The sequence below is a fragment of the Centroberyx gerrardi genome, chromosome 11, assembly GCF_048128805.1.
Source record: "Centroberyx gerrardi isolate f3 chromosome 11, fCenGer3.hap1.cur.20231027, whole genome shotgun sequence".
Classification (NCBI taxonomy): Eukaryota; Metazoa; Chordata; class Actinopteri; order Beryciformes; family Berycidae; genus Centroberyx; species Centroberyx gerrardi.
This window is the reverse complement of record NC_136007.1, coordinates 19,146,961-19,161,435: the sequence shown is the minus strand read 5'-3', so window position 1 is coordinate 19,161,435 and position 14,475 is coordinate 19,146,961. Positions and strand designations below refer to the sequence as shown.

General features: G+C 42.6%; 1 protein-coding gene across 1 annotated transcript in view; it reads left to right on the top strand.

The window, feature by feature from the left end:
- The window catches only part of LOC139931800 (unconventional myosin-XVIIIa-like), a 69,791-nt gene that overhangs the window by 35,746 nt on the left and 19,570 nt on the right, over positions 1 to 14,475 (top strand). The window contains exons 16-25 of the mRNA XM_078286545.1: positions 805 to 964; positions 1,070 to 1,256; positions 1,793 to 2,018; positions 2,207 to 2,316; positions 3,512 to 3,577; positions 5,172 to 5,300; positions 11,715 to 11,858; positions 12,045 to 12,134; positions 13,479 to 13,598; positions 13,790 to 13,907. Coding sequence (XP_078142671.1) covers positions 805 to 964; positions 1,070 to 1,256; positions 1,793 to 2,018; positions 2,207 to 2,316; positions 3,512 to 3,577; positions 5,172 to 5,300; positions 11,715 to 11,858; positions 12,045 to 12,134; positions 13,479 to 13,598; positions 13,790 to 13,907 — 1,350 coding nt within the window. The remainder of the gene's footprint in view (positions 1 to 804; positions 965 to 1,069; positions 1,257 to 1,792; positions 2,019 to 2,206; positions 2,317 to 3,511; positions 3,578 to 5,171; positions 5,301 to 11,714; positions 11,859 to 12,044; positions 12,135 to 13,478; positions 13,599 to 13,789; positions 13,908 to 14,475) is intronic.

The window sequence follows — 14,475 nt, the reverse complement described above, 5'->3', positions numbered from 1 at the left end:
ACAGTTAAAGAATCTCTTCTCTGTGTTAGAAAGAGCCATAAAGGTTTTGCGGTTCAGATCTAATTACAAAATCAAAGCTTGTCAGTTTGGGATTACCCAAGCTCTACTTTTCAGCTTCACCTTCTTTGGTGAATTATTGTACCTCTATTGTATCATGGAGAATGAGCCTTGCATATCGATAGTAGATCTTAGACAAAACACTCACTGAGGGATAGCACCAGGATTAAAGAATAGTCATAGAAATCCTTATACTGAAACTTGCCAAGGTTACAGCCTGGGGTCTATTGAAATTCCCCCAAAATAACTCAATAGGGTTCTAGAATAATAATAAAAGGGCAGAGTGTCCGCTTGCCCTCCAAAAAGACAACCCAAAGCCTCTAATTCATACATTTTTATATAGGCCAGATTGGGGCTTTTCTCTCTATCATATTGTCTACTGTACCACGCTCGAGTCAGACTGTTGCTTTGTTTATGACAGTGTAAAACAGACAGGCTAATGGGCGTGCTTGATGATGACTGATGATCACTGTATCAGTAAAGTTCATGTCGGTTTGTGACAGACAACACATACACAGACTGATCAGGACAAGCTGAATCAGCACGCTTTGATGCTCCCTTCATACAGACTGTCTATAAACATTTCCCTAAACTCATCTGGGTGGCGATGAAGGAGTCTTATTCTCTCTATGTAGATACAGAGAGGTTAGGGTTTGTGTGCTTGCTGTAAACAGTTTACCTGTTGATCTCGGTGTGTTGAAACCAACCAGGGAATCTTACAACTACCCTCTCCTATATTTACATCAGGTCACACTTTCCTCCTGAAGAGCGAACGGGCTCATCATTTCCTGCTGGGCCACAGTCACGGGACTGACTGGGTGGAGTATGACGCCCGCGGGTGGCTGAACCATGCCAAGCAGAACCCTGCCTCCACCAACGCTGCAAGCCTCCTGCAGGACTCCCAGAAGTAAGCATCAAATTTGCCAGAGAATTCTATTTTATAGTGGATTATTTCTTTAATTATTACTTTAGTGGATTATTACGATGCTTCAGGCCAATCTACCTCTTCCAGGAAGAACATCAGCTCTCTGTTCATGAGCCGCGCGGGCGGAGCCACCGTTCTGTCCGGCTCCATCGCCGGCCTCGAGGGCGTCTCCCAGCTGTCCCTGCGACGGGCCACTAGCATGAGGAAGACCTTCACTACAGGGGTGGCTGCTATCAAGAAGAAGTCCCTGTGCATCCAGATAAAACTTCAAGTGGTGAGAGGAGAGGCTGGGACAGCGTCTGGTGTTTGGAGCAAGGACTGGGGCCTGGAACTGGAACGATGGCCAAGGCTAGGGATGGAACTGGGATTAGGGCTAATGTTACAGTTTGGATGGGATCATGGGGCTGCAACTACAGCTGAATTTGGAAAATGAGACTAGGGCTGGTGCTGGCTTTAGGGCTGGAACTGAAACAAGGGCCAGGGCTAAGCAGGATTTTGGGGCTGGCTCCTTCCAGTGTTTTCACAGTGTTGTTGACTCTTTTAAAAGGCTTGACTATGTCCTCATGCAGAATTAAGATATTAGATTTAACCCTCATGTGGGTATTAAAACACAAATTTGCTAAGAATTCTTATTAGATGTAATATTATTAAATGTGCATGTCAGAGACAGTGTGTGGAGCATTTGCATCTTGTGATTAAAGAGATTCAGCCGGCGATTATATTTGGATATGCCATTAATGGATGATATTGCTTTGTTGTTCCCCTGTTTCTACCTACATAGAGTCCCTAACCCACTTCTGTCTCCTCCAGGACGCTCTGCTTGACATGGTGCGGAGGTCCAGGATTCACTTTGTTCACTGCATGCTGCCTAAGGCCGATGCCCTCAAGGCTCTGAGTGGATCCTTGTTCAAAGGAGGAGAGGGCGAGGCTGGAGGGGAGAGTGGAGATTCTGGCTTGATGCAGCTAGACGCAGCTTTGCTCCGCGCTCAGCTCCGAGGCTCCAAGCTGCTCGATGCTCTCCGGATCTACAGGCAGGGTGAGGCTGCTGATTTAACTGTATTCTCAAGACGGGTATAGAAATACAGATCCCCTGTACTTGAGCCTAATTAGAAGTGTGGATTGAGTTAAAAAGATCTGAATTTATTTCATTATTTTCCTACTATCAGCACAGTGCCATAACAATGTACGAAATATAATGTTGTTATTCAAAATTGTCCTTCACAGGCTACCCCGATCACATGGTGTTCTCTGAGTTTCGCCGACGTTTTGATGTGCTGGCACCACACCTCACCAAGAAGCATGGAAGGAATTACATAGTGAAGGACGAGAAGAGGGTGAGTCAATCAGAGAGAGAGGGAGTTAAATCTCCAGCTCTGCCAGTAGCAAAGTACAGTGAAGATTAATGTTGTGAAGAGGCAGCTTCATCTCATCCCCTCCTGATTTGTCAGCAGCCACTGACAGAGAAATACACCTTAATTCATCAGAGGTATTGTAATGACCTAATCAACTTAACCTCAGCTGCATCATGCCTGTTACCAAGGTAGATCAATATTCAGCAGAAAAGGCCTGCTAATTGCATTGAGCTTTGAGGCTGAATACGCTAATGTACTTATCATCTTTTGTGTTCATGGCATTAGAAACTAGCTGGTAAGGTTTTTCCTTAATGATTTGACAGGAAAGTGCTTCACTACTTTACTGCTTTTGTTTTAGATATATGGAAAATGACACAGCCTAATGGATCTAGTGTTTTGTGAAATGCAACCTTCGCAGGGTGCTTGAATGTTCTGCTTAGAGGTTAACTATCAATGAGAGAGTGTTGTCCAATGGTCCACTGCAAGAGAAGCCCCAGTTGGAGTGCAATGGAGAGAAAAAAAATACAAAAGCTTGTTTTTAGAGAGGAATGAGAGAGAGTGAAAGAATGGGGTTAAGGGAGAGAAAAGCTCTTTTCCCCTGTGTCGGTGTATTGGGGCTGAGTTTCTGTGGAAACGCTGGCAAACAAAAGCCCCTCAGTGCTCGTGGCTAACCTCTCCTGGTGTAATCTAGATGTGGTCTTTCAGGCTGGAGGCTCAAGTGGAGAGAGGAGCCCGGGACAAGCATACACCTATACACAGGCTGGTAGATGGACAGGGAGAGGCTGCAGGCTGGCTGACAGTGTACCTCTGCATAGGCTGTATGTATTCAAGGCTGCGATGGGGCCAAGACCAGCAGGGGGGTCAGGAGGAATAAGCCAAGCGCAGGTGGATTCTTGAGGACAAGTTGTCTAATTGGTTTGAGGTCTGGAGTGCCAAACTCTCCTCGTGCTTAGCGTCTTTCAGAAGGAAGTACAGCGGGGAATGGATTTGAGGGAAGAGGGAGAACTGTACTGTCCATTAGTTGAGGATGGCAAGATGGGGGATCTGTGGACTACTGAACCGATGCAGTGTCAGTAGAAGGTCCCCGTGGATCCAAACGTTGAAAGACTAAGCTTGTGTGTGTGTGTGTGTGTGTGTGTGTGTGTGTGTGTGTGTGTACATGTGTGCATTTATCCAGGCCGTGGAGGAGCTACTGGAGTCCTTGGACTTGGAGAAGAGCAGCTACCACATGGGTCTGAGTAGGGTGAGTACTGCTACCATGTCGCAAACCATTAGACAACCTTAACATAACTGAATAAACACTTGCAACCTTTGTCCTTTTAGCTGTCTCAAAGTAGTATACACAGAGCTACATACTGCTGTTTTTGTCCTAGCATAAAAAAAAAAGTAAAAAAAGTAAAACACCTCTTCTCTCGGGGAATGGATCGTGTCCTTCATTGCATCTGTCCCTCCTTGACGAATGTTTGTCATCCTGTTTTGGAGAGTTGCCAACCATTGCCCCTTCTTCCAGTCTTTTAGCCATTGGCTACCCGAGAGGCATGTCTCTTCCCTGCCCCACTTTGTGACCATCATTTCTCCTTTGTATTCATGTCATTAGAGCAAATTCTTGCAAGTGATGCTCCTCTTTGTTGTTTTTCACCACGGCAGTTGTAAACTAATCACAGTAAACACTGCTTGGCACACTGAGGTCTAATCCCATCAGCTGGAAAGTGGCCATCAGCCAAGAAGAAATCAAAGGAAACAACAATGTGCAAAACAATGGATCTTATGCTCGCAGACTTGTGCAGTGTATTGGGCCCTATTAAAACACAAGAAATGAAAATGATTTGGAGGCAGCTGTACATGGTGCCAGAGTTCGGAGAGTGTGAAATGGGCTCAGAAGTAGACTAGCGCAGTCGGCCATTCACAAAGCATTCCAGTGGCGTCTTAGCAACCTCTGTCTCACTAGCATGCCAATTACACCAGCCTCAAATATTCTTATGGCGGTGGAATCACAGCTCCTGATAGGATAAACTCTGCCATTACAGATAGACACGTGTCTAAAAATAGCATGACTATGTCCTTGATTTTCACAGTATGTTCATCTTGAGGAATCCAAAGTTGCTTTTGAAGTGCTAAGTAGGTAAAGTAAAGGCAAAATACATAGGCATTAAGTAATGATCTTTTTCATCACATCTGTAGGTGCTTCTCTTTCACACCCCAAGCGATTTGAAAAATAATATCCATTCATATCATTAAATACATTACTCCTCCCTACTGGTTTGCAGATTTCCCTAGTTAAAGCTGCTGTGTCAGTTCCAGCTTCTGCTCTGTTAACGGATTACATATGGGTTTGGTCATTTAGAAAGCACTGGGACATGGGCAGAGAGACCTTGGGTGGAGACAGTTCTCCCATCATCATCCATCCCTTTTAGTATCTTGCTGCCATCATATCTGGAAGGGCTTCACTGTACCTAATCCTTGTGAGGTGTAGACAGGCCGTGACGTGATCTGCTTTCTATTGGCTGTTTAACCGTGTTTTACCTTTTGCCCCAGATTAGAAGCAGACAAGGCAGATTGTCTGAGATAATAACTTAATCACAGCTTTCTCACTTAGATAAGACTCACTTGTCCACGGATTACACTGTTTCTTATTGATTTACTGCTTCAGTGCATTTATTTACTTTTTAACGCAGTTGTGTCCTATTTTGCTGTTGTGCTTAACACCTAGAAGGGCCTCTGAATCCCGTTTTTCCCTAGCTAGAACGAGCATTACATGATCTCTCACTTATTTTATCATTTGCTCATGAGTTAAGTTGATGTTAATTGTGTGTGTGTGTGTGTGTGTTTTGTTGTAGTTGTTCTTCAGAGCTGGCACCTTGGCTAAGCTGGAGGAGCAGAGGGATGAACAGACCAAGCGTAATCTAACCCTGTTCCAAGCTGCATGTAGTGGCTACCTGGCACGGCAAGCCTTCAAGAAGAGGAAGGTAGGCAAGACTTCACACTGATAAGAACGGCTTGATCTAAAGTCATCGATGTGCGAAAATGTGTGGGAATAAGTGAGCCCAAACACTGAGCCCAAACACTGGAAAAATAAGGATATACTGTATTTCTCTGATTATCAGACATTTCATCTAAATCATCACTCGAATGAGAGGAAATCCACTTGATTCGCTTTGATGTGTTACAAGACACAAGTCACAACTCTAACGCCATTATTCATTTGGAGAAAACAAATTATTCTTTGATATTTGTAACATGGAAAAATACAGACTCATGAAAAGAACACAAATCTAGTAACAATTCTAGTATCAAAGTCCATTTTGCTGCTTAGTAGGTGAAGAATGTGAGTTTCAGCGGCCTTGTTGCCTAGGAGTTCACCAGGAGTCGAGAGTTTGTTGTCCAGAGCTAATTTTAGTGCCTGTTTGCTCTGCTCTTGGAGTAGAGCTAACTCACTCTGCTGTAAATCTTCAACTAATTACAGATGCGCTCTCTAAATCTATCAGCCTAACCCCCCTTCCCCACTCCACCACCCTGATCCATCCAATCAGTATTCCCACAGGGATTTGATGGTGACATGTCCCTTTCTGTCACCATCTCATCGATCAGCTCCCTTTAAATGCAGCCCTATCATACATACCGCTGACTCACACCCCTCCGCTCCACCACTCGTCCATTTCTCTCTCAGCGTGTGATGGGTCCATCTCTCTGGACCTCATACATGTCCTGTCCTGTGATATATGGAGCCCCGCTCTCCCTCTCCTCTCTGTGATTACTATTTAAGTGAACGTGCGACTCGAGCTGGGTAGTGATGAAGCAGCAGAAACAGAATCACCCCGCAAAGTTACTGCTGTACTCCCAGTATGACATGCTGTTAGTGAATGGACATCTTGTTCACTTGTATATTATGGCAGTAAAACCATTAAAATGCTATCTTTCTCATAAATTTATATTAAATATGATCTTGGTTTTTTTTTAGTATTAGATTTACGGTTTCCTTTCTGCTACTACTGTTTACATCATGTGATTTGGAGATTTCCTTTTTCATCCTATGACAATATAAGCAGGTTTTGAGTAATGGATGATAGTTGAAAAGGGAAACCTGAGAAAGGCCAATGGATTCCCTTTATTTAGTTCAAAAGTCATTGTTCACACAGAGAGGCAGGCTAAGAGCCCGGTGCTTCATAATCTGCTGGAACTGGAGGAAAATCAGCAGTGAGGAACCATGCAAGATTGCTAGGCAGCTGTACTATTACAAAATCCATTAGCAAAGGGGCAATTCCTTTCCCTGTACCCTTCCCAGCAAATGTATCTATAATGGAAAGATAAGATTCACTTTATTTCATCTTGTAACTCATTGCTTCTGAAATACAATTCAGGTTGGCGAGGTAAGATGTAGTACGCAATTATGAATGTGATGAGAGCTACCAGAGCCGATTCTATCAAGTCAGGAGTAGAGGATGTTCCAGTGTATCAGTCTATGTAAACTGTTCGGAAGATAATGCACAGCACTTTCAGGGCCTTACGCAGTCTCCCCTTGGGGATCAATAAAAGTTCAGAGTTCAAGTTCAGTCCATCTGTACTTTAAATGTATCTTATTAAACAGCTCTGTTGAATACTCAACTCTGATTGGCCAATTAAGGCATTCTGAAGTCTATTATTTCTGAACCACTGACCGCTGTCTCACATTATAGACATAATAAAAAAGACGTTACTCCTTGGTTACTGCAGACAAACACTCGGCTAACCTAGGTTTGAAACATGGACGATTTTTCCAATATTTTGTTTAATTTATTCAGAGAGCACAAAACATTTGATTGCTGGGTAGAGGCTGCACAGCAGTCTTAATGGATTTGTTTACGTTGCGGTTCTGCTACGGTGTAGCCCATGGATGCTAACACAGATGTTCCTATATGGTTCTATAGTCTTGCCGAACTATTTCTTTTTTTTGGCGGAAGCTTGTAAATTACTTGTAATGATATACCTCCCATCCAGCTGGGGCTGTCAGTGGGTCAATGTCTATGGTTAGGACCAGGAAACAGGGAGCCGGTTATTAGGGCAAAATAAGCCCCAACAGGGTGAATCAAGACCCCGATGTAAAGCCATCACTTGCTGTAGATTATTCAACTTGGCTCTTTTGTAGGGATAGGTTCGCAGATGTTCAACCAATTCCTATTCCTTGTACTCTAAAACAGTATGGAGTTTGCAGCATTCTGCTTTGCACAGATTTTTGTTCATCTTGGATTGAAACATTTTATGCAACTGACACTGAAAGTTCCCCTGATCTTGAACTCTATTACATCACTATTTCATTTGAGTATTGTTGAAATTGAAAAGACTATGATAATACCAGAAGACAATATAAATCATTGAAGACGTAATGTCATTTGATAGTAAAAGTCGCAACCATTTTCTAAGGCCATACGGGATTATTAAAATTAGCTGTGTCTCAGGCTTCTAACCATGCCCTACGTCCTGTTCTAATCCAGTGTAGGGCCCAGCATTGTGCAGCTATTCACTGTGTTGGAGCAGCATTATTAGGGTTAGATGGATGAGACTCCAGTTTTACTCCAATGATGGAACACTTTGAGAAGTCATATGAACCCTTAGAGGTTTTACTTTTTGTATTGTTGAACTTCTCCAAAATGGATCAATATAACGCACAATATATTTTTTATCTGATGATTCTGTCATTTGACTTTTTTCAATTTATCAAACCTTTAAACACTTAAGTCAGTATATGTGGTCACTCTAGCGTAAATATAAGAGATTGAGATGTGTAAAAAGTCTACTATAGAGAAATCAAAAGTGAGGTGCTGTGCAAAAACTGGTTTGCTCTCCTCAGTTAAATAATGGGGTAGCAGTTGTCCCTTTTTTCTTCTACTGCCCAGGCATCTATACTGTAAATACCATTAATAAACCATTACATGTATGGTATATCTCTTTGCAATGATTATCTGAAGGGCAAATACAGTATCCTGAGGGTAAAAAAAAAATGTTTTTTTTCCACTGAATCTAATTCTGTTTCTTATTATTCGTAATCCACTTACTCGACACCAGAGTAATTGAACAGAAGCAGGGCAGTGGTATATTAGTGAGTTTCATTGCCCTTTCTCTCCATGTAGAAGATTTACGGAGTGTGTTGCTATCCATTCTTAGAATAATCATTGTATAATAACATCCACTTGTGCCCTTGCTGTTATCCCATCGTGAAAATTGATTGGGCTCCCACGCCTCTGTCACTGTATGAAGCATCCAGTCTTAGCAGGGTAGATGGTAATATGCCTCTGTAATACTGAGGATCAGTTCTGGTAAAGCCTCTCAGACACTTGCTGGTTGATGTATGTGGCTGTGACATAGAGAGTCACAAGTCCTGTTGATTGATATTCCCTGGCATGATAACCTTGTGAAGCTGTGCCAAGCCTACAATATGACATTAAATGACAAAACAACAATTTCACTTTGAATTTTCTTTTTTTTTTCCAACTATCTTATTCTTAAGGGGACACCCTGACATTTTGAAAGTGTTATTTTTCCACAGCAGGCACTTGCCACATTGGGAGTTTTGTCCTTCAGCTGCCCTACGAATGGCTTTTTAGCATTGTTATCTATTTGCATTGAAATAAATGTAAAGCTGCAAGCTTACAAGCCAGCTTTTGCCTAGCAATGACCATTTATTTGAACCAACAATGAAAAATGTTAAGATATACTTAACACACAGGGGATACAATGGAAATTATATTTATTTGAAACAATTCCCATATCCCCATATTGTTTATGAAAAACATACGATATGGCTAGAATACAAACATAAATTCCTCCAATAGTAAAGGCTTCTAGAGGCTCTGCATTGATGTGAGATGCATTTCTTGGTACCTTTATAGGGCCAGGCCAACTCTAATACCAAAGACTATAATTCTTGGAGATCAATTTTATACCAGGATAAAAATGTCCTCATCAACAAGTCACCAGGTAGTATGATGATGATGATAGTAGCCAGGCAAGATTGGCAGATATGATCCTGATAAAGCCCTACACATAATCAGAGCCACTGCCCATTAGCAAGGCATTAATGCTGGCGCCACTTGTAATTTGACAATTTATTTTGAGGGAATCCCAAGGAACTGAGCAGATCAGCATAAAGAGCTAGCTTTAAGTCTGAGCTTGGCCCAAAGTGGGACCAGGTGGTGAAGGTGGCACTGCTCTTGCAATTAAATAGCTCTCAGATGTCTCAGATGTATACAGACATGCATACATGCACACACACACACACACAAACATGTGCACACACACTCACACACATGCACATGCACACACACTGATTCACATCTGTAACCCTTATGTATCTGTAGAGTGTTGAGGCAGATGGCAAAGTATGTATATCATGTCTTTGTCTTAATCTTGGCTCACAATCCTAATTCACATCGCTCTGCCTTACAGTTGTCATACCCTCTCAATGTGATATGAATACCAATTTGTTTATCCACGGTGTTCAAGTAGTCTAATCTTTTGTTTGTTTTGTTTCCATTATGGGCTAAATATGACAAATGAGTCCTGTTTAAATCTTCTGTCGGAGATTTGCTGCATTTTACTGCATGTTAAGGCTTTCACTGTGTGACAAATCCTAATTGGTCATAGAGACTACCTTCAGGGCAAAATGTACCTGATGCTGAGAATTGTGTTGGTCTAATTGGGTTTGCCCATAATCTGCTGCTGCTAGAGATGCTCATGCATAAGCAGCATGGAAATCGTGTAACACTTGGAATTAGCTGCCAACATGTTTGATTTAATTAATCAAAAATTAGCTTCCAGCCTTGGAACATGCTCTGTAGAAACTCTCCAGAGAAGGCTGGCAAGGCCTGGGTTCGCTACTAGTCCATAGACAGGCAATATAACACAAGAATGAGGAATGTGATGCTTTCCAAATATTGTTCATCAATGGTGAGGATGATGTGTTAACAGTTGATGAGTACAGCATTTACACGAGTGAGCATCTAAAACAATTACATTTTCCTGATTTTTTTGGTGTGGTTCCATGGAGCCAAACCAGTTAATTTATGTTACAAAGACACTGCAGCCCAGTGCCGCCTATGCATTATGCTCCTCTCCGCATTCAGTCTCTAACAGTCTGGGTTCTACTGGGTTTCGTGAATCAGTGGTGCATGGTGCAAAGAGCAGTCAACAGCGCATGGCGTGCGTGCACAGGGTGTGCTGGCTATGGTTGGTAATCTCGTGGCCAGCAGCGCATGGTGCACCTGCTGTTGGAAACAAGGTGGGATTAGAAGGAATACCTTGTCAGTAGGTGTGGTAGAGGCTGGCATCGTCATAACCAATCAAATCACCTCTTTTACTCTATGGAGAACATAGTCCGGAGTGGATCCGCCACAAAAGCTTCTCCCAAGAGGAAACTGATGTCCTTGTGTGAGAGGTGCAGAATCGCCACAAGCAAATATAGGGCACCTTAAATTAAATTAGCTTGGGACGAGATAACACATTTGGTCCTGTAGGAAACGGTTCAATGATATTAGGCAAAGGGCCAAACAGAAGTTGGCGGTGAACCACAGGGACAGTTTGGCTACAGGAGGGGGGCATCCACCAGCCAGTCGCTGAGAGGATGAGGATGTGGCCACCTGTACAATCCCCATCATGGCGCGTTCAGACAGTTCTATGTTGGATGACAATCATTCACACCGCAGCCACATGTGTATATAGTTAGAATGAATTAAAAATGTTGGATCTTATTTTTGCCTACTTGAGGGATTTACATCAAGTCAAAACATATCATCCAAAAGGGTTGGTAAGCTTTTGAATAAGATCTGTTCATGTGTGTGTCACTTGGTAAAGCCACGACAACAGTACGGAACACGACTGCGCCTTGCGCCATGCACCTTTGACCTGGTCTGGGTTGGTCCTGGTAATCCTTGACACCACAATTGCACGACGCTGCTTGATCATTACTGACACACCCCATGCTGTGCTTCTCCTCCCACTTTGGGAGGGAAACATGGCAAGTCACCAAAATACCAAATGGGCAGGGGCGAGAAAAAAACCTGTGCGCTCGACGAAAATGCCACTTTGTCAGTGCAAAGCCCCGCCATGTGGCATGCGCCGTACGCCATGCATCGTCACAAAAATAGAGCCCTCTGTTTCTATGAACCACATTCTTTACTCTACATTCATATGTGCTATAATATCAAGTTATTGTCCCACCTCCACCCTTATGGTTACCTCTTCGTTTTTGCCGCTGTCCTCTTCTTTTCTTGTTTAACCTTATGCCTGTGTCTTTTGTTTGTATTGATTGTGAAGCACTTCTTAACTTTGTTTTAGAAAAACACGATACAAATAAAATGATTATTACGATTATTGCGTTACACCACCATCCACTCTTTGTGTGTGTGTAGATTCAGGATCTGGCCATCCGTTGCATCCAGAAGAACATCACAAAGAACCGTGGTGTGAAGGACTGGCCCTGGTGGAAGGTCTTCACCACTGTCCAGCCCCTCATTAAGGTCCAGCTCACTGAGGAACAGATGCGAGGAAAAGACGTGAGTATCCCTTTCTGTCTACCCACCGCACAGATTCCTCTTAGTCAGACAGCCTCTAATCCACTTGAAAAATGCACTACATACCACTGCAACATAGCACTTATTGTTATCAATTTTGCTACATTTTTTGTAATAATTCATATTTCATATTTTCCCTTTGTAACATGGACATTTTCTGTGTTTCAGGAGGAGATCCTGCAACAGAAATCGAAGCTTGAGAAGGTGGAGAAAGAGAGGAATGAGCTGAGACTGAACACTGATCGATTGGAGAGCAGGGTGGGTCTCTTTGCCTGTTGTTAGTTTGTGGCAATGCATACTGGGTGGTTGGTGTTTGAGATTGGTGGCTTTTGATTCATCTGATGTCTACAGGAACAACGAAGGGTATTTTGCATTATGCCCTAAACCCAAATGACAGAGTTTCATTCTGCCTTTGCTTTTGATAATTGCTTCAAGAGAAAGCAGTTAAAGTTATTAGAAGTTCAGAACAGGTATTTTGTATAGGTTTGCAGCAGGTATTGTGTATTACAAACGATAAATCATAAATTCTTTTAAACATTTATTTTCATTAATTTCTCAACGTATCCTCAACTAACTTAAAGTTTCAACCACTTGGCTTCCCGCTGCACAAATGAAATGGACTAGAAGACTCTGCAGCAATCTGAATTCAGACCATTTAGCTCAAAATAATCCCAAATGGTACCAACAGACGTCAGTCATGGCCAATCAAATCAGCTCCTCTCATTCCCCTTAAAAGCAGTGCGCTCCCCGCCATGACGCCCTGACAGGTTCGTATTGGATGAAGAGAATCCAGACTGGCTTCTCTCAAGAGGAAACCGGTGTCCTTGTTCAGGAGGTGCAGAGTCACAAGGCGCAAAAACATGACACCACAAATATGCCATCAAGGGCAGACGATGTTCCTTTTAAGTTGAATTCACGTTTCTGGAGATTTTGAAATCTCTGCCACCGTGTTTTCTGTGTGTAATGATGCGCATCAGCAGTTGTATATTGCAAGACAATGATTCACACAATAACCAAAATGTCCAGATCATTTAGTCATTGGCTATGTACAATAATGCTACTATTGCCAATACTGTGAGCAAGGTAATAGTTCAATTAAGCTGCATAAATTGACAACTTCCCACAATAATCCCATTTATATGACTGAAGTACTTATTTTGATTATCCTGAGAGGATTGTGGAAATTGGAGGAAGGAAAAGAAGTTTGTATACCTATTTTGGAATTGAGCAAGATTTAAAAGGTACCCACATTGGATGAGGCGTGCACAATTGCGCAGGACTTTTGTAATTGGGGTGCGTAATTGCAATTTTGATACCAAAATTCCACTGTGCCGCCCAATTTGTATTGACATTCCCCTCTAGTGCGCTCCCTGCCTATTTCAGCACAAGTGATGTCATGACGAGCCACGAAAACTACCGAATGGGCGCGGGCAGTAAAAAATCTGCTCGCTTCCATTGAAACTGCCATTTTAGCGGGACAAGGTCACTGTGCTTTATCTACGACGGCACGAATATAGGGTCCCTAGTTTTTCGTCTTAGTTTTAGTTTTAGTTTACGATAATAACCTTGGGGTGTGTTGTGTGTGTGTGTGTGTGTGTCCAGATCACTGAGCTGTTGGCAGAGCTGGCTGATGAGAGGAACACTGGTGAGTCAGCATCCCAGTTGCTGGAGACTGAGACTTCAGAGAGACTACGCCTGGAGAAGGACATGAAGGATTTACAGGCACACGAAAACACACACACACACACACACACACACACACACACACAATAAGACGTTCATCCATTAATACAGAAATACTACATGTTTTGCTTTATATACTTCAAATGTTAATGTCAATGACATGAAACCTGAATGCCTTTGCTCATAGTTTTTTTTTTTGTTTTGCTGGTGTGTGAATCTGTGAACTCCAGGCTAAGTTTGATGCCATGAAGAAACAGATGGAATCACAGGAGATGGAGGTGATGGAAGCTCGGCTCATGAAAGCATCAGAGCTCAATGGGGAGATGGACGATGACGATGATGATGCTGGTTAGTTGTAGCCACTAGTCATCATTAGCGGTGCAAAGGCTTAGTTTTACCCCAGCCCTAAATGTGTTACCCCATTCACAGCCTTTATTAAGGCTAGAATGAATGTAGAATAAGATTTACTACATTAGTTGTAAATTGCACCCCAGATGAAGGTCCTTAATACTCTATAAAGCATTCTGTAACATAATAATAACAATGCAATGTTGCACTGAACACCAACCTATAAATCCTATTCCATCTCTGTGGTCACAATGACAGTACTCTAATCCATCCATCTGTCCATCCAATTCTGTGCTCAAAATGTATGGAAGAAAAGACTTTGAGGATGAGACTTTTCTCTTTCTTTGGAATCACAAACTTGGCCGACAGTGTTTTCAAACATTCATTTTAAAGTCTCTATTTTCTTGTACCTTGTGTCACCCTCAGCAGCTTGCCTAAGCCGGCCTAATGGACAGGCCAGCTCTGGATACTAGAGGCATAATTTACTGAACCGTTCACACCGGCATTATGTGCACAGTTTGAAAATTCTCACTTATACTAATCGCAACTGTGGGAATGCGAGGCTCTG